The 26,256-nt window shown below is 40.0% G+C and overlaps 1 protein-coding gene across 1 annotated transcript in view; it reads left to right on the plus strand.

Moving 5' to 3' along the window:
• LOC146367161 (sodium channel protein type 2 subunit alpha-like) overlaps positions 1–26,256 on the plus strand; it is a 42,058-nt gene that overhangs the window by 2,239 nt on the left and 13,563 nt on the right. The window contains exons 2-16 of the mRNA XM_084911694.1: positions 5,405–5,702; positions 7,215–7,357; positions 8,370–8,450; positions 10,626–10,754; positions 11,344–11,435; positions 11,571–11,813; positions 11,932–11,995; positions 18,495–18,636; positions 19,763–19,960; positions 20,054–20,242; positions 20,325–20,696; positions 20,795–20,942; positions 21,531–21,769; positions 22,591–22,764; positions 23,172–23,528. Of these exons, the coding sequence (XP_084767820.1) occupies positions 5,445–5,702; positions 7,215–7,357; positions 8,370–8,450; positions 10,626–10,754; positions 11,344–11,435; positions 11,571–11,813; positions 11,932–11,995; positions 18,495–18,636; positions 19,763–19,960; positions 20,054–20,242; positions 20,325–20,696; positions 20,795–20,942; positions 21,531–21,769; positions 22,591–22,764; positions 23,172–23,528 (2,829 nt within the window). The 5' untranslated portion in view covers positions 5,405–5,444. The remainder of the gene's footprint in view (positions 1–5,404; positions 5,703–7,214; positions 7,358–8,369; positions 8,451–10,625; positions 10,755–11,343; positions 11,436–11,570; positions 11,814–11,931; positions 11,996–18,494; positions 18,637–19,762; positions 19,961–20,053; positions 20,243–20,324; positions 20,697–20,794; positions 20,943–21,530; positions 21,770–22,590; positions 22,765–23,171; positions 23,529–26,256) is intronic.

The raw sequence follows: 26,256 nt of genomic DNA on the forward strand, positions 1-26,256 counted from the left end.
ATTGTCGTCGCAGGGACAGAATATTGTCAGTAAAGCCGTTTATATACTTAACAGAGCTGAAAGTTTGGATTTATGCCTCAGTGTAAGTTCAGCATTAGAATCACACTCTCATAAAGTCAACAGGTGCTTTAAAACATGTTTTGTTACCTTTGAATTATCGGGTTGGTTTGTATGCATGCATTGAACCTCAAAACTGCCCAAACTGTTCTGTCACTGTCCTATCATAATGTTCCATATTAATTTACATCGAAACACATCAGACTTCATGCAGTTATTGAACTGTGAGTCTTTACTTTAACCATTTTTTTCAATGCATAGCTGTACGAAGCTAAATTCTGGCGTTAGCTGATGTGAGAATCCATGTCAATGCATGTGTTCGTGCATGTGCGTGCATTTGCATGTGAAAACTGCCAGTGTGCGGCTCTGCTCTGCTTTCAATCTAATTATCTTAATTATTTGCACTGCTGATGACCACAGCACATCTGGCTGTTATGGGAATTAAATTTTATTCAAACTAAAATGAGTGAAATACTTTACAACCACTTCCTCCTATGAGTAAGCTGGCATGCAAAGTGAAACTGTGCATGCTGGCAGTTGTCCTCTCCGTGCATTTAATAATATTCACATTAAATTTGTATCATTCATTCATTTGATTTATAGACTGAATGTTGGGGGCTGTGTTTCGCTGAAAGATTCGTCACATCCTGTCCCGTTGCCTCATGACAGAAATATCATTGCTTTGAACCTTTTATCTGCTTTATGACGTTGTAAATGGGCCTTAACCTCTTTATTTTGACAGTAAATGGGAGAGCACTGGATTCTGTGTATGAGACAAGCTGATCTGAGATCAACCTGGGCCAAATAAGCAGATCAAGTGAAAGCAGATAACTAGCGTCTGGCTGGACGTGTGAAGGGATCAATGCATTTCAGGACAGGAGTAGATGCAAAACTCACAGAGCTTAGTCAATAGGAAAAGGATACAATGGTATTTCTCTTTCAAAAGGAGGGCATCGAAATGTAATCCTCCTGTTGGAAAGCTTTTTGAGTTATTAAAATAGCAGACTCTGTCATGAATAACATGTAGCAGTGAGTTTTCAATAGTGTCTTTAGTATTTATCTTTATTTACGAGTAGACTTTGGTTTTTTATCTCTGATCAGATGACCTGAAAACTGTCTTAATGCTTATCCCATGGGAACGACATTTGCCATTAAGAACAAAGCAGATGTGCTGCTTTCGGGCTTGTAAACATCCACAAGTAGGATTTCGAGCTGTTTAAGCTATATTTACTTCTCTGGTAAAAATAACGGTGTAGTACCGATGACCTGCAACCTGTCTTAATGCTTATGCCAATCAGAACAAAGCGGATGTACTCTTCTAGACTGTGGGTTTGAGGCAAGCAGGATTTCAAGCTGTTCCGCCTTTATCTGTAATTCTCGAGTCAAAATAACCTGTTATCCTCTGATTTCTCAAAGGGAAAGACTAAAATTAACAACAGTTGTCATACAAATCTTTTTTTTAGTCTAATGAAGTTTTACAGAGTGGAGCAAGTACTTACAGTGTAAATAATATTACACTGTAGTTATATAATATATGGCAGAGCCCAAGTAAGCTATAGCACGGATCAAATGAGCATTTCTCAAATCCAAATTGTTTATAATGTGGACGAAGAAGCTCATGGTGAACAGACATTTTCATCCCAGTGTCGACTTTACTTAGCATTCCAGCATCTTCCACCTCATTGATCTGCTTCTGTGGTCCATACATTTCACAGTTTCTGGCTTTCAAACTTGTTTCCGAGCAAACATGGCAAATAGAAAACAACCCTGTGTGACAGATGAGCTTGCTTGCTTTGCTTGTTTGAGAAGCACCACCACCGTGCCCTCAATGTCCGAATGCAGATTTAGTTGGTTTTTAAATGATCTCACTGTAGACTGAAAGAGAAAAAATATTCATATTTTCTTGGTAGTCATTAACTATTGATGCATGAGAATGTGGTGAAAATACCAGATATATCTTTAGAGTTGGTTGAGACCTGGAGTCTAAACAAGGAGTCGATACTGGAGCGTTTGATGTCACATTTGGTGATAGCAATTATGATTTGGTGATAGCAATTATGAAGCTAGTTCTTGTTTTCAGTTTTAGTGGCAACAGAATGGCAACTTACGCTTAGGATTTTATTATTGCAGGCTGTTTCTCTTGTACCCTACATAATTTCTGCCCTGAGCTTTAAATATTTTGAAAACTTAGAAGCATACAGTTTAAATTAAGCCTCAGGAGCTCATTTTGGCATTTGTGATGCTGCAGTGACAACAAAGTGTGCTAAATATGTGTAAATGTACTGATAGGTTGATGTCAAAGCTTTGCATTTTCTCTTCTTGCTGTCACCTGTTGCAGTCAGCAAATGATCGCCATCCTAATCCTGATTCCTAATCCCTCTGATTTAGAACTATGTCTGCCTTAGTCTGACTCAGAAACAGAAAGCTGGTGGTTTGTGGTAACAGTCGACAATTTAGATCATGTCTCTTAACCTCCTTTAGCACAGTCTTACCATCAAAAGAATAAGAGCTAATCCCACGTTTGACTGAAGTCTTCATCCTGTTATGCAATGTTTGAAATGAACCGTGTGAGGGCTTCAGTGGCATATCTGTCTCCTTCATAAATGCTACAAACCTCATATCAAGATGGGTGCCCAAAATATTTCATTGTGATTTTGGGGGTTTTTCTTCTTCTTCTTTAGACCCAAAAGCAGGGCTGCTAGCCTAAACAAAACTAGGAGTAACTGAGTGTGTATTGTAGTTCGACCATAGCAGTAGTACAATACTGGTAATTAAATGATCTAATGGGGAATGGGATGTAGTGGTTGTTCAAGCATTATCGGTTAAGTTGTGCAGTCGAATTGCAGTGGAAGACGAACAGGATGCCACACAAAAACAAATGATAAATTGTCTAGGAAAGCTGGACACAGGCACCATGATATGATTTGTTTTGAAGCCTCAGTTTGAGTATTTTAGTGTTCTCGAAGATGTTTTTAAGTAACACTTTGCTGTGTTAACCATGTGTTAGCAGGTTGCTTAGCAGCTGTATTAGTCAAGGAACAGCCTCCATGACTGGAAGCCAAGTCAGAAGTGTTGAAAACCTCCCATGGTAATGTTTTTGGTCCCTTTCCCTTTCATGACAACCTTACAGTGATAGAACTTTTTAATGACTTGCCTTTTTAAACTTCATTTAGCTTAATTTAGTAGTCCAGCAGTTTTGACAGAGAAGTGAGTGCACATGCAGGTTTTGCTAATAGCTCTTTGCATCTGCTAACTAGAATAATCAGTAGTTGTAGTTTTATCCAACAAAATATGCAGCCTGTTGTGTGGTTAATTGTACTAACAGTCCATCCAGAGGCCTGTGCTAAAGCTGTGGTGAGTGAAATTCTAGTATTTTATTATCTAGTTATATAGTTCTAATTTAAAGATATCTGCCTGATCTGTGCAGTGGGCCCATACGCTTGATGGATTCATCCTCGCTAACCAGGCTTAGCTAATGACTTACAGCTACACACTTTTGTCCAGATATGCTCACTTCTAGCTCCAGCTAACATGGCACACAGATAAATGCTAATCTTGACCCTTCAAAATGGGAAAACAGGGCATAAAAAATTAATATGTAACTTCATGTTGCCTGTGTCCATCTTTTACATATAGCTATGTTATAAGTGCATTGCACAGACAATTGGTAATTAGTTCAAAAATATAGGACAGAGTTTTTGGACTGGCTGTTAAACTTAATCATACAGCAAATGTGCCTCAGACTGGATTCAGATTTTGAATGCTAGCACAGAGAGTCAAACATGTTCAAATTCAGTCAGTAACAGATTTCTGGGCCTTATGGGAGAGAGCACACCAAGCTGTAGAAGAGATCTGACACAATAGCCACTCAGTGCTTTAATATCTATCCGCAAAGTCTAGTTTTTTAGTAAAAATTTTGCTTTCTTCTGCCAAAATTGTACAACAATGCTGTTAGCCTTTTTTAGAGTTAAAAATAGGTAATGTTTTGTTTTTTAAGTTATAGCTGTATATGTCTTTCTAGATACAAATAAAATGGGTTTTGTAATTAAAAAAAATATATATCTTTAGTTATTTCTATATTCAATTCAATTTTATTTATATAGCGCCAAATCACAACAACAGTCACCTCAAGGCGCTTTATATTGTACAGTAGATCCTACAATAATAGATTCAGAGAAAAACCCCAGAATCAAATGAACCCCTATGAGCAAGCATTTTGGTGACAGTGGGAAGGAAAAACTCCCTTTTAACAGGAAGAAACCTCTGGCAGTACCAGGCTGAGGGAGGGGCGGGGCCGTCTGCTGGGACCGGTTGGGGTGAGAAGAGGAAGACAGGATAAAGACATGCTGTGGAAGACAGCTGGAGATCAATAACAAACACGATTCAATGCAGAGATGTTTATTAACACATACTGAGTGAAAAGGGCGACTGAAAAGGAAAAACTCAATGCATCATGGGAGTCCCCCAGCAGCTTATGCCCAATGCAGCATAACTAAGGGAGGATTCAGGGTCACCTGGTCCAGCCCTAACTATATGCTTTAGCAAAAAGGAAAGTTTTAAGCCTAATCTTAAAAGTAGAGATAGTGTCTGTCTCCCGAATCCAAACTGGAAGCTGGTTCCACAGAAGAGGGGCCTGAAAACTGAAGGCTCTGCCTCCCATTCTACTTTTAAATACTCTAGGAACAACTCTTTCTAGTCCCTGTCAGTACCTTTACTGCAGCATTTTGGATTAGCTGAAGGCTTTTCAGGGAGTTTTTAGGACGTCCTGATAATAATTAATTACAGTAGTCCAGCCTAGAAGTCTAGAATGCATGAACTAGTTTTTCAAACAGTAGTGTGAGCAGAGTGTTCTTTGGATGAAGCACGTGAAGATTATACTATGAAAACAGAAGTTATCTAAAAGTTTTTAATTAAATTGCTATGCAGATAAACGACTCAAAAACACCACTGTGTGTTGGAACAGGAAGAGGAAGTGATACTTTACCGCAGAGAGAGCGAACACCAAGTGACAGCGCCACCCGAAGGACAGCACAGTTCTACAAGAAAGATAGATGGATAGATGCAGAATTTTGAATAGTATTATAATCTAATCAGTATAATATAATAATCAGGTGACAGAGAAACAGTGTTCTCTGACACCACTTCAGTTCATTTACTGTTTACATTTACATTTAGTGTTTGAGTATGAGTTCCAATCCAGCTTTCAGACATTTTTTAATTAGTTTTACCAAACTACTGGTACAGCTAGCTACAGGCAGATGATCTGATTCATGCAGTATATTATGTATTTATCCTCACCTTCTTCAATCTGTTTTTCTGTGTTCAATCTATACTTCCCTCCCTGTAGCTGTAAGTAAATTCTAGTACAGGAGAATCAGGATGAAAAGATGGCAACCATGCTGTTACCAACGGGTCCTGATGGCTTGCGGCGGTTCACTCGCGAATCCTTGGCTGCCTTGGAGCAGCGGATTGCGGAGGAGCAGGCCAAGAATGCCAAGGGGGCTCAGAAGAAGACAGAGCCACCGAAACCCAGGGTCGACCTGGAGGCAGGGAAGCAACTGCCACGCATCTTCGGTGAAATCCCTCAAGAACTTATTGGGGTGCCGCTGGAAGACATCGATCCATTTTACTACAAGAACCAGAGGGTAAGAGTTTGGGTTTGCTTGTCCTCTTGTGGAAGAAAGGGTTACTGTGAATCAGCACAAGTTTGTTCTGAGTGATGACCGTTGTGCTAGGATGAATAGGATACTACTCCCAATAGGAGTTGTTTGGGTTTTTTTTGTAGTTATATGACTTTTATGACTTGACAGTTTGATCTCAACTCAGATTACGTAAAAACCTGTGGAAGTTTTAAGACTACAGTGTTAGCTCTCTTCACTGCCATCATCAAAACACCAAATAAGGAAATGTCTTTTGGATGAATGGTTTTCCATATCTCTACTAGAGTTCCAGAAAGAGAATCATTGCAAAGGTGCCCTTATTTGAGTGGTTTGTATGCCCAAACTAATGTATGATGATGATAGCAGTTCTTTTAAATTCTTTTGTATTAACAAAGCTAACTGTCTTTTGCTTAAAGAAACGTGTCACAGATATATTGGTTCCAGCAATCACAGACATTATGGGCAGAAACTTATTCATGTTTGCAATGAAATGATCAGTATTGATAAATCTGCCAAAGATTATGTACCATTTAAATTAAAATGAGCACATCAACACTTTTACAGTGGGAGTAGTGGGAGGCAAAATTCAGCCTGTTTTAACAGACTGAATCAATATAATTTTTACTGGTTAATGAAATACTTGTCACAAAATGACCATTTTCTGGGGTTTCCTTCATAGAGGCAATTTCTTGGCAACCGTTAAAGAGATTGTAACTATGGCGAATCCCTGGCAATGTTAAAGTTATTTAACCACGTTTATTAATAATGGGCTTGAAAATGAAAGTGTTTGTGGTTACTAATGCAGAATTTTGCTGCTATATTTTCTGCCATGTTCGCTGATGAATGTTCATCTGAATTTGAACACGATATGATAGCGAGCCTCCAAATAAACTGTCATTTTGACAGAACTTAGCAAGTGGTTATTTGGAGCACGGAGCTGAGACGCAGCCTCTGTGACTGCTTCGCTTTAGATCTCTTGCGGATGCAGAAATAGGATTAGCAAGTTTTGATTTGCTGCTGCCCGTTAATGGGCCGTTTATGGAGAGATGAAAAAAAAAAGGATGTGGCAGTCATTCTCAGGGTCTCTTTGTTTTGGCATGTGGCGCACTGCTGGATGGGAGGATTATCCAAAGACGGAAAAATATTTAAATAAATGCCACATCTGTTGGGGAAAGGGTCAGCTCCCATTGGAGTTGTCTCCATTATCTCAGCTGGCCTCACTAACAGTGTGGACGGGCACTCACTGCTCGCTCACTTCTTGGAGCCATAAGTGCTCACGGTGAATATTAACACAGATGGTAGCTATATTGTTATCCCTGCTTGGTAAAGACAACAGCTGAACTGCTGCTCAGAGCTGCTGCTGCTGCGATTCACTGTTGTTGTTGTGCACAAAGTGAAAATCATTTTAAGAAATGCTTTTTTTGGTGTGATGTCTTTTCAAAAATGTGATTTCTGTCAATAATGTTATATTTTTCTTTTTTTCTCCCCCCCTTGCAGACCTTTATAGTACTTAACAAAGGGAAGGCCATCTTCAGATTCAGCGCCACATCTGCACTTTACATATTTACTCCATTTCACCTCATCAGAGCGATTGCCATAAAGATTTTAGTTCATTCATATCCTTTTTGGGTTCTCTGCATGTGCCTCTTCCTGCTTTTATTTATCTGTTGAAGGCTCATGTGTTCCTCTTCCTCTGCTACGCTTGAAAAAGGACTTTTTAAACCACTAAAAAAAGGGTGTTCTCTTTAAACTAAAAACATGAATGTCATTTTCCTGACATGTGATAACATGGGGATTAGACTGTGACTCAGATGTCCTGCTGTGAACAAACTAGTTTGAACCATTCCTACTGTAATTTATATATTTTTACAATGAAAAGTCCAGATTTCACAGATAAGCCAATTTGTGATATTTACTGATTTCCCCCCTGTAGGTTTCTATTGGATTTTTCCAGTCCTATTTTTGAAACATCTTTGTGATGGTTCTCTCTGGCATTGCACACTAAATCCCCTCATATCCCTCTTTTAATCTCTGAAATGAAATAAGAGCAAGGAGATTTCACATCATGTGATGGCTGCCTATTAGTTGTCAGACAGATGATTTGTAATTTTCCCAAATTTTCCTCCAACTCTCCCCTGTTATAGATTTCACTTCTGTTACTGATTCTCTGAAACATGCAGATTACCGCAGTCGGTTCTGAAGTGCAGGCTAAAAGCCCTCAATACCCAAACTATGGGTTTATTTTATAATGTCATATAAACAATCAGATAATTTAAATTATAGTGAAAAACTTTAATGTTCATTTCAGTGAATTTCTTATCATTTTATGCTAAAGCACTTTAATCTTTGCAGTCATTTGTAAAGATTCAGTAGATCCTTTAGGATTTCAGTCCATGTCTCCATATGGGAGATTATTAAATCGATATTAAATAGAATTTGTTTACATTGTTTTTTATAATCTGCATTTACTGTAGTCTGTAGGTACAAACAGTGACCGTTCATCCTCGTGTATATACTCCACAGGATTACAATAAACCTTTGTTGTTTTATTTGAATACATCGTCTGCTTATCAGAAAAACATATTTGATTGGGTAACTGTAAATCGCCACGTTACAGTACACATTCCTTAACTCTCTTTTCACATTGTTTAGCTTGTTCATAATGTTCACTATCCTGACCAACTGTTTCTTCATGGCCATGTCTGATCCACCAACATGGACCAAGTACCTGGAGTAAGTTAATGCAGCTTGAAGTTGTTTTCTTGATTCAAAATTGTCTGCATACGTTCTAATGTGTAGTTTGCTGGGGTTTGTTGCTTTGTCAGTGGCAACTGGCAGAATCAATTGACATATGTAAGTATATGATGCATGTGATATATTCGCCATGCTTGAAAACACCACATTTGCATGTTAAGTTGAACCAAGAGAAGAATCTTGCAATATAATGTGTTGTGCATGCTGTAAAGAGGTGGCAAAGCATGCAACAGGCTGTCCACATTCACAGAGACTTTTTTACTTTTTGCAACATCAGGAATTCATTTTTAGTTAATGTGGGAAGAAAAGCAGTTTTGTTTTTTGCAATAGTTTTTCCATTTGTCTTAATCAGTCTCCTGCATTGTTGGTCTTACATACACTGACTGATCACTTCATTAGGTATACCTGTTTAATAGGAGATTATGTATCGGAATTTCAGGAGCGGGACCACGCCTCCAAACACGCTCCTTCCGGTTGTCAACTATATAGGTTCCTCCAGTTCTGCAAGCTGTTCATTCTCATTTACGTGCCCCACCCTCCCTCCCTCCTTGTTTTCAATTCTTTAACTTCTTCACTTGTATTTAGTACATGGGGATCTGCCAGGTCCGTCGCCAGTCCCCTTCGAGGCTTTCCCCAAACCACAGCTCAATTCATGTCCAAGCGTTCACCTTTACCTACTAAAACACTGTCAAACCTAAAATGAGGACGTGGGCCCAGCTAGTGAACTGCTCTTTAATACAAATGTCTAATCAGCCAATCACATGACAGCAACCCAGAGCATTCTGCTATGTAGACATGTTCAGTTTGCCCTGTTGAATTTCAGACCGAGTATCAGAATAGGTGAATTAAAAGACTTTGAATGTGGCGTGATTGTTGTTGTCAGATGGGCTGGTCTGAGTATTTCAGAAGCTACCGGGATTTTCACTAAATTTTTCTGCACAACCATCGCTGGGGTTTACAGACAACAGTTTGAGAAAGAAAGTATCCAGTGAATGACAGTTCACAATGTTTGAAAATGCCTTGTTAATGCCAGGTAAGAGGAGAACTTCTAATAACTCAAATAACCACTTGTTACAACTAGAAGAAGGCAGAAGAGCATGTCTGAACACCCAACATTACCATCCTTGAAGCCTACAGCAGCAGAAGACCACAGGGGTGACACCTTCTCACCTAAGAGAATGAAACTAAATTCACAAAATTGAAAAAAGAAGATTGGAAAAATGTTGCTCCATGTGACAGTGACCGTATATCCCGCCTCTCGCCATTCCATAAGTGGAATGGATGGATGGAAAAATGTCACCTGCTCTGATGAGTCTCCATTTAATTTGGATGGTAGGGTCAGAATCTGGTGTAAAAAAACATGAAAGCATGGATTCATCTTGCCTTGTGTCAGTTTTTAGACACTGTACCCATCTTCTGATGGCTCTTCCTAGCCACATGTCACAAAGTTCAGATCATCTCAAACTGATATCTTGAACATGGAAGTGAGTTCACTGTGTGCAAATGGGCTCCACAATTACCAGACCTCAGTCCAATAGAGCAACTTATGGATGTGATGGAACGGGATCTCTGAGGAATGTTTCCAGCAGCTGGCTGAATTTGAGGAATCATGAGGAATTAAGGCAGCTCTGAAGTTAAAGGGTATCTTGTAAAGTGGTCAGTGAGTGTATATATGCTCTATAAAGACCATGTAGTTACAAAAACAGATCACAAACAGGATAATCACTTGTACAATAGCACCATCAGCAGATAAACTGCCCGTGCCACTTATACAGTAAAACAGCACGAAACTCTGAAAAAACACAAACTGAGTTGTATGACGCTGTCATCACACTACATGTAGTTTCTTTTTTATATACCTGTCAGTCTATATATGTTTTAAGATTTGGACTTTATCATGATTTTAGTTATAATTAGATTTCAAATCTTGGTAGATTTTTTAAAAATGGTGACGAATATTAAACAAGTAGTATTTTTTTTCTTTCTCAAGCTCTTTCAGCATGCTGCGTCATATTTCAAACACAACTCTTCATTGTTATCTTACTATAAATACTTTTAGTGTTGAGATGTATTTAAAGCTCCAGTTTGTTTGAGTGTAACATTGTCCTTAGTGCTAATGCTACATTGTGTTCTCCTACCATGGATCTTTTCCAGGTATACCTTCACTGGTATTTACACATTCGAGTCAGCAATAAAGATATTAGCGAGAGGTTTCTGTACAGTGCCATTCACATTTTTGAGAGATCCGTGGAACTGGCTGGACTTCACGGTGATTATGATGGCGTGAGTACAGATATCATTTCACCATTGCACACATCATCACTGTCTTCTGATTCTCTGAATCTGTGTTTGTATTCTCTTGTGAGGAACAGTTTTTAAGAAAAATGTAATGCAATCATCTGATAAAAACAAAAATCCCCTCCCTCACTTAGTGAAGCAATAATTCTCCGTGGTGATTTGAAACACAACATTTGCTTTGTTACAAAAAAACAAACACTTCTACTGGATCTCATCCTTGAAGCTGCACATGACATGCATATGAATGGATGTGAGCCCTTGCAGCATTGTTTTTGACAGCAAAGGGCAAAAACAGGAGACTTTAAACAAAAATGTTTTGTTGTAGCCTGTAGTCACTGTGCATCCTCAGCACCTAACTCCATGCAGACTAAGTTAGTGACTAGCTAGTGAACTTAGTGGAACGTTAAGCAGCTCAACACAATATTGTTTGAGGTTGGTGGAGACCAAAATATGAGCTAAAAGACGACAAAATGTCAGATTAACATTGACCAGCTGAAAAGCTGTACTATAAACTTGTAACACTACATTCCAGACAAAGATGTGATTTCTCTTCTCTTGTTGTATGAATTTCCAGATATTTGACTGAATTTGTAGACCTTGGAAATGTCTCTGCCTTGAGAACCTTCCGAGTACTGCGAGCACTGAAAACCATCTCAGTTATCCCAGGTAAGAGAACAATCAGGTTTCTTTGATTCCTTTTAGTCCTCTCTAAAATGTCTAAATGTTATTCACAAAGGTTTCTGTAATGGTGTCATACAACCAATACATATTGTTTCCTCCCCACACACACACACACACAAGGTCTAAAGACCATCGTTGGTGCCCTGATCCAGTCTGTGAAGAAGCTGGCAGACGTGATGATCTTGACCGTGTTCTGTCTCAGCGTGTTTGCCCTCATCGGCCTGCAGCTTTTTATGGGGTTACTGCGACAAAAGTGCGTCCGCAGCCTCTTGCACTGCGTCAACTCCTCGTTTAGCCCCAACACATCCTTCATCTGCAACAACAGAACCTGGAGCTCCACGGAGGACTTCCTCAGCAGTGAAGGTCAGCCAAAAATAGAAGAGCCTGCTATTGATCATCAGATGTACAGTGCTCTTAACACTGTAATATTTAATACTTTACATATTACAACTTTTTGTATGTTTAACTGGCTTTTCCTCAGATAATTTTTACAAAGTTGAAGGAGCAAAGGATGCCTTAATATGTGGATATGGAAGTGATGCGGGGTAAGTAAACATTCGCTTTTCTTACTGCTTCTTAATCTGTTCATCTGTTTGGCTCTTACGTAATATCATATATATATATGTGTGTAGTTACATGTAGCTCAAGGCTCACAAGAAAAGGAGGATTCAATGATAGATGATGTCCTGTCATTTAGGATTCTCAGTCTGTGACTTAGGTATAATATATAGGTAACTGATCCCATTGGAGGGAAAGGTTTCGCCTGAGAGAGGCTGAGCACAAGACAACATGTGGCGTGGATAATCACCACGGCTCCACTGGAGCTCTTCACAGAGAGACATGGCATTGCCAGCTGGAGAGCGGGAGGTCTTTGGAGATTTCATCATCTCAAAAGCTCTGTGCTGTGATTAGGGTAACTGGAGCAGACTAGAACACTTTGGGATTGATATTTTGTTATCATATTTTTATTTCGACTGTACTGATGCTTTTAACTAGTGCTTCTGACGAACCTACTTGCTGAGCTAAAATAAGTCAAAACAATGCTAAATATAAGGTCCTAATATTTTTAGCTGTCCCTCTCTTAGATGTAAGTAAATACAGATGTAAATGCATAGGTGAAATGGGTGATGGACTTCGTTCCCAGTCAAAGGCACAGTCTGAAACCATCCAAATATTGCTACTCAGCCTACGCACTGAATAATCCTGTAAATCCAAATGCTTTTGAAACAAGCACAACAGGATGACTGCCCAATGCCAGGCCCAGTTCAGGGGTTATAGTGAACTAAATACCCATCTGTGTGAATCTGAAATCCTGTAGCTCCAACAAATGGCTTCCATTAGGTGCTCTTGTTAATAATACAAGATAATGGATGATAGCAAATAAAACATGGTGATGATGTTAAAGCCTCTGCAGGGAAGTTTGATGCAGATGTTTTCAATTTTTTTGCACGTTAAACAAAGGTGGTTCTATATGAAACCTTATAGGTTTATGTCATGCATTTACTTCATGTACCATTAGCTTGTCATGTTTTTGGAGTAGCAGGGATAAGCACCTAGAGACAGCAGGAGATGATGTAGCATATTTGCAATGTTTCTCTTTTATGGTGAAGAAATTGTTGAATATGATTCTTTAATTAAACATACCAGAAGCTTTATGTTACAGTAGAAGGCACGCCAGATTCCGTTTATATCAAGAGGAATCAGAGTAATACAATGAAGGGAAAAAACTTGGCCAACCTGAACTCGATTTGTCTGCTTAAACGTCGCTGGTCAACCTCGGATGTTGTTGTGGGTTATAGTTTCATATGTTGTATTCTTTTAAGCAGCTTTAGCCATGTGCATCTCACTGTAGTAACTGAGAGTGATGTTACACAATGTAGTGGTCTTTTCCCTCATGCTATTTCCTTATTTAAATCATGTCTTGTATGCTTTTCTCTCCTGAGCCTTTAGGTTTTAGATTCAGAGCATTCTCATTTCCAACATACCGACGATTTGTCCCGGCCCAAGGCGTGTAATAGTATCGCGAAAGGTACCCTTCCGCCTCCTTATGAGACGCTCTGGATTCTCAATTGAATCCAACAGAATGCTGCTAGTGGTGGTAACACACGCTTTGAGCAGGGGCTCCAGCGGTCCATTCCAGCCTTAACCCTAACCTTAACCCTATCAGATCGTGTTTTCCAAAGTGATTAATGATCAGAAAGTAAAACACATTTACATGCATATACTGTATTCATTCCAAACGGCTCTCATGCCCCCGAACGCATAACATACAGACGGGATGAGAATGTGTTGTTTAGATTATAGCCAAGTTTTAGTTACTTTGATTCTAAAATAAAAAAAAATGATTTGTCCACAGTTTATCTAAATGGTCTTATGTGACCCTCAGCTAGTCACATATTCGAAGCAAACTTCTGGTGGTCACTGGTGGTCACGTCACTTCTACAGCATAGTACTGTTGGATTATGTAAGCTCAGTGATTGTCTCTGGCCAAAAAGTAGCTTTAGAGTCATAGCTGTTTTTGACATTTGCGTGGACGCAAGTTTTTTTTCCTCAAAGAACCAGAAATGTTGTTACAATGGCTGTTATCATTTGTTTGTTGATACCAGTTCAAATTGTTCAAACACTGTCATTAAGAATAAAGTATTCTTGAAAAAAGGGCGCACCAAAAATAGCTCCTCTTGCTTCAAAGCTAACCCTTTGCACAATGTTTGTTACAGCTAACCAGGCTAGTGAACTAAAAAACAAAAAAATATATATTTTAATAAAAGCAGAGAATATTTAGAGTTAAAATGTTTGAGGAGTTTGAGGTTTTCTATAAATGATCAGCTAATGTTTGAATACAGACCTAATGTTTAGCCAACATTAATAACTAGCATTTTAGCATATATTTAATTCATGCAGATATTTTGTTAGAATAATCAAGAAGCCAAGACAAAAACTACCCGTATGAATAAGCTAACACTATCTGACTGCCACAACTCCAATTTTTATATAGAATTCAAAGAACAATTAAAAAAATATATTTATTTATATTTCATTTGCAACTTATAATCCTTCCCATTCCCAGTTATAGTTGTAGTCACATATTTTTAGTGGCAACAGAATCCAGCCACCCTTTAGTTTTTAATCCCTCTTGGTAACCTCTCCTCCAAAAGCACAGGACCTTAATCTCCCAAGAAGTACCGTCTGATTCAGTAATTTGTGTTGAAGTCAGAGCAAAAGATTTGGAGGGGGAAATGATGTCACTAAACTCACTTAAATAGTGGGTCAGTAAGATCAGGCGAATACCGATATGACCTACCCAGCTGTCCCACCTACAAGTCACTACATGTGAACTTTCTTTTGTTGCCCGCTTTTTGTGTTTCTGCCATTTGTGGAGCTCTAACAGAGCGCTGCAATCGATACAGCAGAGTTTGAACCTTTTTGTTGTTTTTAATGGCGTCTTTGTCCCCTTTTATTTTAACATTGCTACATCATCATCAAGAAAATGCATTTTGTTGCACTTACTGCATTTTTAAAAAACTTTCTCTCCAGCTAAAGTGCAGCTAAAGCAAGAGTGGCACAGATTCGTGACATGCTTGACAGGTTAAAGATACCATAAGGTAGCTTATGGTTTTACTGGCAGATAACTGAGATGGCCTCTTAACTTGTGCAACATTTTTAGATGGAACTTTCTGAGGCTGGCTGTGGAGGAGAGCAAGATATTAAGCAGGTCAGGATGGAGGACGTAAAACATAGAGGATGCTTAATCTTTTGAGTGTATTCCAACAAGTAATCCCTGAGTAGATTTCCAAATTAAAGCTTTGGATACGTTATGATGACACACACACACACACACAGTCACACACATGCGCACTAGCCCCCATCACGCCCACTGTAGAGTCGAGGCAAGTGCTTATCCCCTTACATCTTAAAACCACTATGCATTAAGGATTATGACTGATTGTATTGAAAGTTTCAACTTTTGCCCTGAGCTGGAGCGATGCGGGCAGGAAACTCACCACCTTAGCCCCACCCAGGAAAAAAAACTGTTGCCACCGACAGATGTTATTTCCTGCTGTTATACAAACAGCAGGAAATTGATGTTGTCCTCACATATATAATATTAAAAAAAACCAAACATTGTAAACATGTAGCAAAGGGCTTTAATAGAGGTCTAACACACCCGACCCTGTGTTAGCTGTGCTCCAATGATTGCACAAGATGACTTGTAAAATCAATTATTATTCATATTTTGCCTTTCTTTTCACATGCTGTTGCTTTTTAGATTTTTGGCTGCATGCTTCCTATAATTCCAGTAAGCAACAGGTTAATAAGGTCATAAGGCCTTTTCAACTGGAGGAACTGCAGATTGCATCACTCAGCAGTGGCTTCATTTTCAGCTCCCTGGGTTTCCTCTTTGGATTAACTTAAAAAATCAATCAGTGTTGTCCTTTTTAGCTCTTACCCCAACTTCCTCAAGAGGCTTTGAGGAAGTTGGGGTAGACCGCCACTGTTGCCATGGGTTTGTTCTTAATGACGTGTGGTTAAAAGAATGAAATGGGGGTACTGCTTTACCTCATAGTTTGAGCAGCTGACCATATGCCCCAAGGCTAAATTCAGTTGCCCGGGTTCAACTCTGACCCAAGGTGCTTTTACCTTTGTCTTCCCCAACTCACTCATTCCCTGCTTTCCTATCTGTGAAATGCACTTCACACACGTACACACACGCACAGTTGTTTGTCGCCAGATGCCACGTTTATTTACAGTTTACATATGTTATGACCGACCACAGTCTGACAGCTCCGGTCTCAGCTGATTTCCAGCCTCCCCTCCGCTCCTCTCCGTCTCACTATAAAAGGGAAGGAAAACTATCATCAGTCCAAACGCCATCAGCTGTTCTCACCTGCGTCTCCAGCACCGCCCCGTCGAGCTCACTGCACCACTCCTCCCCTGCAGCCGCGCCCGGGACCACACCTCCGCCACACTATCTAATCAAGGCAAAAGCCCCCAAACAATAAAGTAAAAAAATAAAAGGGAATTTTTGCTCAGTGTACTATGGTAGAGAATTCATATAAAAATAACTTCCTAGAGCCTGAGAACAGATATATATAGTAATAGTAGTAATAGCAAGTGGTAAAAATGCATGGAAAAAAAAACTTGCAGAATACTTAGATGTGATGCACAGCTGAGTTATATCTGTGTGTATCAGCAGCACTCCATTAGGAGCAGTAACTGTGTCTCCAGGGCAGTTGCTATAGAGACTAATGGGACATGAACTCTGCAGGCACCTTGTTCACAATTACAAAACTACGAAAGGACTCTCACATTTTTGTAGCTGTTTAATGGACAACAGTGGATTAACAAGCATATCATTGAGTGCAGTTTATTCATTTATAAACTGCATACAGAGGCACATAGTCTGAGCACCTACAGAAAGTTGCTCAGACTTGATTGCAGAATGACATGATGAAAACATGGAATAGTGATGATTACAGGAAAGATTGTTAGCTAAACTTAGTGATATGACACCTTCCATGCATTGTTTACCATTGTATTATTATTTTCATTTTTAATTAAGCTGCAGTTTATTTTCCAGACTAGTCATTTCATGTGTAAAGTATATAAAATGTTCCAAAGTCAAGTTATAAGTACTGTGCTGAAAATGATCACCAGCACACCAGGGCCGCTTTACATGGATGTCAATCATCAGTAACCTATGCTCTCCTTGGTGGTTTTTCAGAAGTTTATCTCGGATCTGCCCTCGTCGCATCACCAGCTAGTCGCTCAATGTCATTGAGTTTGTATGGTCTGTTAAAGTGAATTGTTCAGCGGGGTCTGAGTTTAGACCCAACATGGTCTTTCATTGGACATTGCCGTATATCACTTCCTTTCAGGAAGCAGCTTTAGTTGACAGGAACTCAGCAGTATACTTGGCATGTTTGCTTGAAGACGCATTAAGCTGCAGTGTATAGGAAGCTCCACACAGTGCACATAGGAAGTGATTTGCAGTTGTGACCAGAGACAATAGAAAATCAATGGCATGTGGCATCTTCAAGCAAACACAAGGTGGAAATTTCCGGGATAAACTTTACAGTTGGGAGTACACTCACAGTCTTGTAGAAATCACAGTCTCCATTAGCACGTGCTCTGAAAGCCTCTTTAAGCTGACAAACTTGACAAAGACTAAAACTAAAGACAGCCAGTTATTTTTTACAGGCATGATACTGTTTTCAGTTAGTGTGCATTTTTTTAAAATAAAGTTTTCCTTTTGACAAAAGTCGAATTTTTAAATCACAGCATTTGTTTAGATGCCGAGTTGATTAAATCGTCCTTTTTTACGACAGAAAGATTTTTGCTAATTTTGCTCAACAATGTTGATATGAAATAAACTAAACGTGCATTGATTAACAGAGGTGAACAGATTGGTGTGAGTGATGTAGCAGAGGGCCAGCCTGACAGGAAGATGTCGCTGGCCTCACACAGCATCCTCTGTCCTCGCTGCTGGATATTAGTGAGCATTCCTGCTTAGCTGGCGCGTTGGTGAGATCCACAGCTGTTCTTACAGCAGCGCTCTTCCGCCCAGCTGTTTGCCTGCCATTATGAAATTATTCCACACTGAGATTGACATGGCAGTCCAGCTTGTTCTCAGCTGCTGGACTTAAATATTTGCTGTAATGCCACTATGTTGACAATGAACTATGAATGAGACGCTGGAATCGAGCTGATTTTTTTTTCCTGCTGCAATTTGATATCCATCTGGCTAATCTCTTTTTGCTCCAGTGCATTTTAGTGCTCCTGTCTGAAACAGGTTTCAAGTGCCCTCTTCTTTGAAATAACGGTGATGATAGTACGTACTTACTGACTCATCTCCCAGTTTTCTCTGTGGAGTCAAAGGCCGCAGAGGCCACATGTAGAATGTTTTTAACTCTGGGAAAGCAGCACGCACACCGGCACGGCTATATCTCTCCGCAGCTGCTTTTAATTTCCTGTGTTCGGCCTTTGTTTATCAGTCCTGGCCTCTAATCGTTTATCTTCTACCTCTCAATCATTTGCACATTACAGGAAGTGTCCAGAAGGATTTGACTGCCTAAAAGTAGGGAGGAATCCAAACTACGGCTACACCAGCTTTGACACTTTCGGCTGGGCTTTCCTGGCACTTTTCCGTCTCATGACACAGGACTACTGGGAAAAACTGTTTCACCAGGTGCAATTTTCTACTTTTGGTTTTTCATCTATCAGCATCCTGTAGTTACAACCTTCAACTTGAAAGTTCAATTTTCCTCTTATAGGTTCAGTGTTTTCAGCAGTGGCTCTAAGAGGTCAAACGCATTGCAACTTAAGGAAACACCAACAAACAGAAAAACGTCACCAAAGCTCACAAAAAACAATAGAAGTTGAATAAAACACAATAGAAACAGAAAAACAACTCAAACGCTCACAAAGAAAAGACTCTTAGAAAACACAACAGAAGCATTTTTGGGGACAGAACAGCTGTGGAAGTGACGAGCTAACACTGAAAGGCTACGAGCAAACGTATTTACAGTGTCTTGCTATTAAAACACAGATTACCTGCATCTTCTGCCTCACTTCAGTCTTTCACATGTTTTGGTTTCTGTTACTTAAGCAGATGTTTCGTCACTTTGTCTCCCAGATTTGTTCTTTTCTACTTCCTTTTGTTTTCCTTCTGTTTAGTTTTTTTCCCATGTCCTTTGTTCTTTATTTGACTTCTGTTGTCTTTTTGTGAGCTTTTGGAGCGTTTTTCTATTTGATGGTCTTCTCTGGGGCCAAAGTAGTTTTCACTTTCACAAAGAATCAGTAACTGGGTGACATAGTGGAGAAACACAACTAACATACTTAAACGGATATTGAATAAGACGTCACTTCACAAAGGGGCCAGAAACCTAAAAACAAATGAAAGACCAGCTGACTTCACAGCTAATAAATATGTGCTGAACTGCTAAAACCGTGGCTGTGATGTAGGTTTTTCCATTCATTTTAGTCACTTAAAGCAATCCCTTAACAATATGAAGGATATGGTGCCATGCTGAAATGCGCTGACATGCACTCACATTGCTGACATATAGCAAAGATTTAAAATTGCAGCCATGTCAGATGTTCACTAGTAGTTCATACTGTAATATACAAAATAAGATATTTGGATGAGCAGGGAGAAACTGTGAAGTGTTAATAAATTAACTGTGTGTTGCTTTCTGTACTGAACTGTGTTGTTTAGCTTTAGCATATGATCTGCCTTATAACTATACACAGTGCTGAACCAGTGACTCTGGTGAATTTGCTTTTATTGCCTTTACTTTCTTTGATTCCCACAGACTCTGCGCTCAGCTGGGAAGACCTACATGATCTTCTTTGTTCTGGTGATCTTCATGGGCTCTTTCTACCTGGTCAACCTTATCCTGGCTGTGGTGGCCATGGCCTACGAGGAGCAGAATCAGGCAACCATCGCTGAGGCCTGGCAGAAGGAGAGAGAGTTTCAGATGGCCATGGAACAACTGAGAAGAGAGCAAAGAGTAAGTGCGGTGCATTGTCATATTTTCATGTGCGCCTTCAGCTGAAGACAGACACAACCGTAACTCTTTCAAACAATTTCATCCCATGTGAAGCTGGCAGCAAAAAGACAAGCACAGGAGACAGACTCAGTGTTGTCCCCGGAGCTGTCTCCATTCTGTGTGAAGTATACAGGAAGTATACGAAGAAGCAGCAGCAGAAGAAGAAGATCTCACAGGACGCTGTCCGAAGAAACGGCAGAAGAAGCTGCAGAACAGAAGATGGAGCCCCTGGAAGAAGTAATGGTATGTAACTTTAAGGAGCGCGCTGTCGAGTTGTTAATGGTTGAAACCACAGAAGCTAATGCGTTCTTCCATATTTCTGTAGCCTCCCCTGTCCCCCCTGCCGGCCCACCCTCTGCTGGCCACGCTATCCTCTCACCCACTCAGCACCAGACGAGGAAGCCAGAACAGCATCTTCAGCTCCTTCCGCGTTCGCAACAACTCAGAGGCCGACTTCGCAGACGACGAGTACAGCGTTCACGGAGACGTCTTCAGGAGTCGCACCAGTTCGACAGCGACGCCATGGAAGAGGAGAACGGGCAGCGTGAGAAGCCACTGCTCCCAAATCTTCACCCCCAGCCTCAATGTCAACGGTCGACTGAACATCTCCCTCGACCACAATGGAGTCATGACTATGGGTCTGCTCACCCCTACGTCCATGCCAGCTCACAGCATGGAGAGAGTCAGGGAAGACACAGTGAGTGACGGAGTCTTTGTTATGAGACTGTTCTGAAAAGTTTAAATATGAGTTTATAAGAACATGACAATACAGCCTTGTTTGTTTGTTTTTTTTAGATATTTTCTGTTTGCCAGAAGCCCTCCAGCACAGAGGAGACAGTTCCAAGGCCTGTCCTGCAACCTTCCCCCACAGTGACAGATCCATCCCCCGTGCGCAGGAAAAGGGGCCTGAGCTCTGTCAGCTTTTATAGTGATGCCATGGAAGGTGCGTCCATTTCACTGTTTAAGGAAGTGTTCAGAAATTACATCCCCTTTTGGGGATATATAAAGCTAGCTTAGTAAAAGGGTTGGAAACAGCTAGCCTGGTCTTGTCTGAAGGTTACAAGATCCTCTACAGGTCGCTAAATAACATATCCAGGAAGTTATTACATCAAAAAATAGTGTAACAAATGCATATATCTCCCATTATTTCTTTAGTACTGTTTTGTGTCATTAAGCAGATGACACCTAACATATTTAAGGTCCCAGTAGGTGGATTTTGCTACTTCCCAAACAAAGCCAAACCAGCTTTCCCCCTGATTTCTGTATTCATGCTCAGCTGTTATAATGAAGGCATAGTAGAAGAAATTAGAACTGGTTTTCTCAACCAACCCTCCACCTGCCCAAATAACATTTAACTTTAGTTAACTTTGCTAGCAGAGCAGCCTAATGTATATAACATTATGATTGTTGGAGCGATGTTTGCCTAGAGCGCCAAAGGACCCTAGAATTGCCACTGGTTTCAGGTTTTAGCTGTTCAAAAATGATCAAGTTATCTGCAGATATAAAACATTTCCGTGTGGTGTCTCTGCAGAGCTGGAGGAGTCGAGGCAAAAGTGCCATCCCTGCTGGTACACGTATGCCAAGAAGTATCTGATATGGGACTGCTGCCCCTGGTGGCTGAAGCTGAAGGAGTATGTGAAGCTAATGGTGATGGATCCTTTCCTGGATCTTGGTATCACCATATGCATTGTGCTGAACACCCTCTTCATGGCACTTGAACACTACCCCATGACTGATGAGTTCAACACCATGCTCTCAGTGGGAAATCTGGTAAGAGGGTTTTAAAGATACCAGAGGGATGTTTCCAGCTTTTAACACACTTTCTATAAGTGCTGTCAGGTGCTAGATAAGGAGAGGAGAGTAGAACAGAGAGGAAACTGAACTGGCCGGCATTCAGATAATCCGTCTCTGTTTGCAGACAGGTTGTTTTTTAAAGCAGGTGCAGGACAGGAGGTCAAATACAGTGATGCTGATCCGCTGTCAAAGATTCTGTTTTAGACTATTTGTGATTATCTTTAATAACATGGAGTATTTTTAGCAAGAGGTGGAATTGATTTCCTGTAGTTCTGTTTTGAAATCTCTTCCTACCGGTGAATTTTAGACTCTGACAGAGATTTGGTAAAAGTTAAAAGGACTTTTTGTTCCAGATACACCAATTATCTAAATGTGGGTTTCTGTGGGTGTGTTTTCATTTGGTAAAATTTGTATTTTTTTTTTTTAAATAAATAAATACATTAATACATTAAGTAATTTTAAAATTATATAACTTTATATGTACCTTTATATGAATAAATTAAAAACAACAACAAAAATGAAATAACATATTGAAATACATTTTCTGTTGAACTAAGGTTTGTGTGCAGAAACCTTCACTGAAATTTTTTCAGTTCTCTCATTAATAAAATTCAAATTACACATCTTTTGAAGGCGGTTGTGTAAAATTGTTTATTTGTGGTCAACAAAAGAGAAACAACTCATCTAAAAGACAGTGAATGCTCTACTAATTAAGCTGTAGCTATATAATATTCCTAGTGTTTTGCTGGATTTTTCACCTCTAAATGTCTTTTTGTCACTCTGTGTTTTTTTTCTAGGTGTTCACTGGTATATTTACAGCTGAGATGGTACTAAAGCTGATTGCCATGGACCCCTATTACTACTTCCAACAGGGCTGGAACATCTTTGACGGCGTCATTGTTTGTCTCAGTTTAATGGAGCTGGGCCTCTCCAATGTAGAGGGACTGTCCGTCCTGCGATCTTTCAGATTGGTGAGGGAAATCTTGTTCATTCTCTGTGTTACTTTGAAGAAAATTTATTAATTATTTCCGATTGATCAGCTCCTGATGAACAGAAGACAAAACCTAGACACAAGAGCAGATTCAACTATTTGCAATGGGAAACAGACAGCTGATGAACTAAGGGTCCTCAAATGGGTGAAGTCTAAGATAAAAGTATGGACAAAGCATAATATGTCCATTAAAAAAAACGATGATACCTAGGAACAGAGTTGTCATGTTGCACATTATATCTAATAATCAGACTACATCTAAAAACAAACAAGTCTCTTAAGGTTTTAACTCTGAAGTCTAGTTAACTTGTACAACTTGTACAGTGTAATAGTCAGTCTATTCTGAAGATGCAGCATCATTTGTCTTCACATTTCTCTTATCATAAGTTGCGAGTCTTCAAGCTGGCAAAATCCTGGCCCACTCTCAACACTCTCATCAAGATCATCGGCAACTCAGTGGGCGCCCTGGGAAACCTGACGCTGGTGCTGGCCATCATTGTTTTCATCTTCGCTGTGGTGGGAATGCAGCTATTTGGCAAGAACTATCAGGACTGCGTCTGTAAGATCTCCTTTGACTGTCAGATGCCTCGCTGGCACATGAAGGACTTCTTCCACTCCTTCCTGATTGTGTTCAGGGTCTTGTGCGGTGAGTGGATCGAGACCATGTGGGACTGTATGGAAGTGGCTGGCCAGCCCCTCTGCATCCTGGTCTTCATGTTGGTCATGGTCATAGGGAACTTGGTGGTAAGTTATTATGACTTGGCATTTAAACTCTAACCTGTTTAAGGTTATGTTGAGTGATAGTCTATATTTTTTGTACCGGCAAAGCTCACAAAAAGATTAAACTCAATAAGAGTTTCTTTTGAGAAGTGTCTGTGTGGCCTTTCCCCTGTTCCTCTGTGCTGCAAAGTTCAGACAGTAGAAATGAGTCAACCACAGTGTTGCACTGAGTGACATTTACCTCAGTCCTACATGCACCACATTGCTGCTGCAAATGCCAACTACAGGATCAGGCACGAGGTGCAGTCAAAAAGCTGAAAACTGAATCCAGTCCTAATTTAAACTGTCTGATCCCTCCTTCACGTTCTTTCATTGGAAAGCTTTCACTGGAAGTCCTGTTCTGATCAGCTGCGCTTGCATAGAGAGCAAACATCAACTTCTGTTACAAACTGACCAACTTTCATGCCGCAACCGTCACATTGCTCATAGCAGTGATCTCAAAGTCATAGCCACCCAACTCAGAGAACATCCTCACATCATGTCAGGAGCACATGCAACACGGTTGTTCACCAGAAATGACCCCAAAGTAAAACTTTCAGTGTGGAAATTACTGTCACATCACCATGTGGTAGCAAGCCACACCCACGCAGTCATTCCCCACCACCCTGAGATTTGCCTCCAACTGTGCAGGAACTGGGGCAGCACTTCCCCGGGAAATTACCTGGAAGGGGAGACTGAGAAAATTAAAGTTTGTTATTTTTGAACATACCTTAAATGCTTAGGTCAGTGGCTGAACTACTCTGAAAACAGACTTGTTAAAAAAAAGGTGTCCAGGCAGTACGTGGAATTACTCAGCCTATTTAAACATATTGAAATCCTATAAATCAAGTATGGATTTTTGTAAGCATTACAAAATGATTGAATCCATTGCTCCTTGATAAAGATTTAAAAAATGGAAGATATGTGGAGGGTATGAGTCTTTAACAGAAGAAGTGCTTTTGATGTTCTATAAGACAGGCAAAGTTATCCTTTAAACAGTATTTGATGACTAAGAGCGATGCAGTAGCGTTTCAATGCTACCAAATCCACTTGGTGATGTCACAAGTAATCTGGGATTACGTGGCACAAGAGAGGACTGCTGATTGTGTATTATGTGAATGGACCATCCTTCAAGTTAATTATGTTAAAATTTGCAAGCTGTATTAGTTTGTATATCTGTAAATGAGCAACTCTTCAGCATGCTCTATTAAATGAAAGTGTCATGGTCTTGCTTCAGATTAGATTTAGCAGAGTTTCTACCAAGTTTAATAGATTATAGATTTATGAGATGTGCAGATCATTTTGTTCTATTTTCATTTGCATTTTACACATCACCTCAACTTAAAAACCATCTGTTATTTGTGCTGCATCATATGTGTATTATCTACACATGTTGCCGTGCAAACTGAAGCGACAAGAGACAAACTCAGTGCTGGAGCAGCTTTACTGCCCTTTTATCCACCACTAATGAGCTAAGTCTTACGGGTGAAATGGGCACCCAAGTGTTGCACAAACACCGCAGAGCGTTCACCCCGTTTAACACCAAGTTTTGATTTTTACTCATTTTGCAAGCCAACACATGCAGCTGTTAAAAAAAACAGCAGTTAATTCAGTTTTAATTGTATACGCCCACCCACATTCACTGCTCCTCCCATATGGCCAGCCGTTTCCTGTGAGCTGATATTAAAGAATACAAAAGCGCGCTGAATTTTCAGGATTTGCTTATAGTCAATGTTGTTTTGCTTTGAATGTGGTGTCGTTCCAGTGGTGATCCTGGTAATAGAAATACATGCAGAAATACTTGTATTTTAGTATAGCACTATTTTAACCCAGTAAAAATCTAGTTTTATTTACTTGTTCACTTGCTTCCCTCGACTTTTGTAGTTAGGATAAGTTTAAATTCTTTTGACAAAAAATTAGCAAGAGATTTACATAATTCAAACCCAGTCAAAAGAAAGATACTAGATATTTCTAGGTGTACATAGCAGTTTCTCAAGTATCACATAGATGCTATTAGTGGATAGAGACACTTTCATTGACTGCATTGCCTTGTTAGCCTAAAGATCAGATCACAACAGCGCTCCCTATGGAATTTAATGGACAGAAACCTCTCTGTGCACATGAATCGTGGGAAAGCAGTTTATCTGTGGGATTATCCAGGATGCTTAGGGGTGAGAAGGTCGGAGGGCATTCATCACTAATCATCTGCTCATGCTCCCCATCTCTGACTAGCTCAGTGGCTAAAGATGATCCTTGCCAACTGTGCACATCACCCATGAAGGGAACGCACACACAGACACACACACATATGTGCAGTGTTATGCCCCGTGCTGCTGCTCTCTAAGCTAGCAGACAGATTACTTAGGAGTTGGATGCTTTGAACCTTGACTTCAGGAGGCCTAAAACATCAGCCATATGTGCCTGAGCGTATCATTGTTGCAGAACTTTGCGGGATTCGCCAATGTTGACAAAATATATGGGACATCATGTCAGGCATTAGGTGAAATGATAAAGCATACATACATACTAAACAATTCAGAGCTTTGCGCATCAGATGGTGATACAAGCATAATATGGCTATACAATGTCCTGCTTTGTTAACCCTTTTCACACCAAGGATCTCTGCTCCAGGCGATATTAACACACTACCCACCACCACCTTTTATTGTGGAGTGTGGCATATTGAATAAAGAGGCTGTGTGGAAATGGGATG

The sequence above is a fragment of the Perissodus microlepis genome, chromosome 18, assembly GCF_051167445.1.
Source record: "Perissodus microlepis isolate ML-2025 ecotype Zambia chromosome 18, ASM5116744v1, whole genome shotgun sequence".
Lineage (NCBI taxonomy): Eukaryota > Metazoa > Chordata > Actinopteri > Cichliformes > Cichlidae > Perissodus > Perissodus microlepis.